The 1987-nt window shown below is 29.7% G+C and overlaps 1 protein-coding gene across 1 annotated transcript; it reads right to left on the reverse strand.

Annotated features, from left to right (window-relative positions):
- Window positions 1–672: 672 nt before the first annotated feature.
- Window positions 673–1326, reverse strand: LOC142332441 (ATP-dependent DNA helicase Pif1-like). The gene has a single exon (XM_075378886.1). The coding sequence runs from the start codon at window positions 1324–1326 to the stop codon at window positions 673–675; it is 654 nt and encodes a 217-aa protein (XP_075235001.1).
- Window positions 1327–1987: the final 661 nt, after the last annotated feature.

A 1987-nucleotide genomic window follows, 5' to 3' on the forward strand; every position in this document is an offset into this window, starting at 1 on the left:
ATACGATGAAGGAATACTATGTCAGTTTATATTGAAATTGACATAGCGTTACAATAAATATTTTAATTCGTGTGGTGATTATATAGAGAAGCAGTATAATATATGCAGTTTAAGGGAAATAAAAAATATTTTTGAAGTTTTCAGAATAATTTTTTTTACAATGAAACGGTCTTTACTTTAGAGAAACGCTCGTATATAAATTCTTTTTTTTTAGGTTTTGGGTCAACTGCTATGATCATTAGCCCAGATGGAAATTTTTATCGTGTGAAAAATATTTTGCCTAACCCATATGCGAACCGGAACCTCTGGATGAAAGGACTAGACGTATCGTGTGTGTGTGTGTGTATATATATACTAGCGGACCCGACAGACGTTGTTGTACACACGTCTTTAATTCGAAAAAATTTCAAACTTTTTTGAATAAGCTGTAACAATCTGGACCGTTTTGATGAAAATTATTATTAAGAAGATATTACAATATCTATCGTCATTACATGTACATTTATCACAATTCGACCAATCGATAGCGTGTGAGTATGTGTATACTGTATGAGCGAAGTGAAATGTAGATGCTGTATTAAATAAAAACTTAAACTTGTTTTAATTAAAGGTGAAAAAGTTTACACTCAAACTATTTTATAACATATATTTTTTAATTTACAAAAACTTAATTCATCGTAATGCCATTATATTTACAATATATTTGGTTAATCCATGAGGAGTATAAACGAACAAATTCGATGGTTTTCCGACTCTGGAACACGCAACATATAATTGGCCGTGAGAAAAACACGGATTTTCTAAATCTAAGCCACAAATTGTCATTGTTTGGCCTTGTGAGTTATTTATAGTCAGAGAAAATGCCAAGCGGATTGGAAATTGGAAACGTTTGAATGGTATAGGTGAATCTGAAGGAATCATTATTGGGATCCGTCGTAGAAGTACAACTTCACCTTGGAATTTTCCAATCAAAATAGTGGCTTGAAGAATGTTGCCCGTGATTTTTTTTATAACTAATCGCGTGCCATTACACAATTTCGGGGCATTTAAATTTCGAAGCAAAATTATAGGTGAGCCGATCTTCAATCGCAAATTATGTGGTGGCATTCCAGGTAAATCTAGTGAATTTAAAAACTCTACAGGATAGTTGACGACTTCGTCAGGATCAACAACAGTGTCATTCGATTTGAATGTAATTTCATTACCAGGCAATGACTGTTGTATTTTAAAATTGATAACGTCAACATCTAAATTTTTTGCGGCTAAAATAGCTCGCTCTCGTAGCCATCCGTGATTAGTATAATTATGTCTCAAATCTGGAATCATTGGGTTCCGTGGTAGAAGTACAACTTCACCTTGGAATTTTACACTCAAAATAGTGGCTTCAAGAATGATTTTTTTTATAACTAATCGCGTGCCATTACACAATTTCGGGGCATTTAAATTTCAAAGCAAAATTATATATATTTATATATATATATATATATATATATATGTATATATGTACTGTTTATATATATATATATATATATATATATATATATATATATATATGTATAAACAGTACATTATATATGTACTGTTTATATGTACAATATAATATATACAATACAATACAATACAATATACGTACAAATATATATGAAATGATGAACCAGCAGATGGATCGTATTTGAAGATGACGTTTTAATTAAAGACATAATGCATCGTAGCAATTGCCAACAATGTTTACTAACGTAGATTGAAACTTTTTAAATTTACATAATTCCAGTAACGGCAGTGTAGTTGTGTTTTTAAATATTTTGTGTTATTAGGGTGTTATGTTTTCTAAATTTTTATTTCTTATTTATTTGTGTTATTTGTTGATGTTATTATAGAATTATATACAGATTTATGATGCGGGATCTCGCGAAAGTCGATTATTGGTATTAATAATTTTTTTTAGGACTTTTTGTTAGTGTTGGTTGAATATATAATTATATATTTA

This window comes from Lycorma delicatula, chromosome 11, assembly GCF_047948215.1.
Source record: "Lycorma delicatula isolate Av1 chromosome 11, ASM4794821v1, whole genome shotgun sequence".
NCBI classification, from domain to species: Eukaryota; Metazoa; Arthropoda; class Insecta; order Hemiptera; family Fulgoridae; genus Lycorma; species Lycorma delicatula.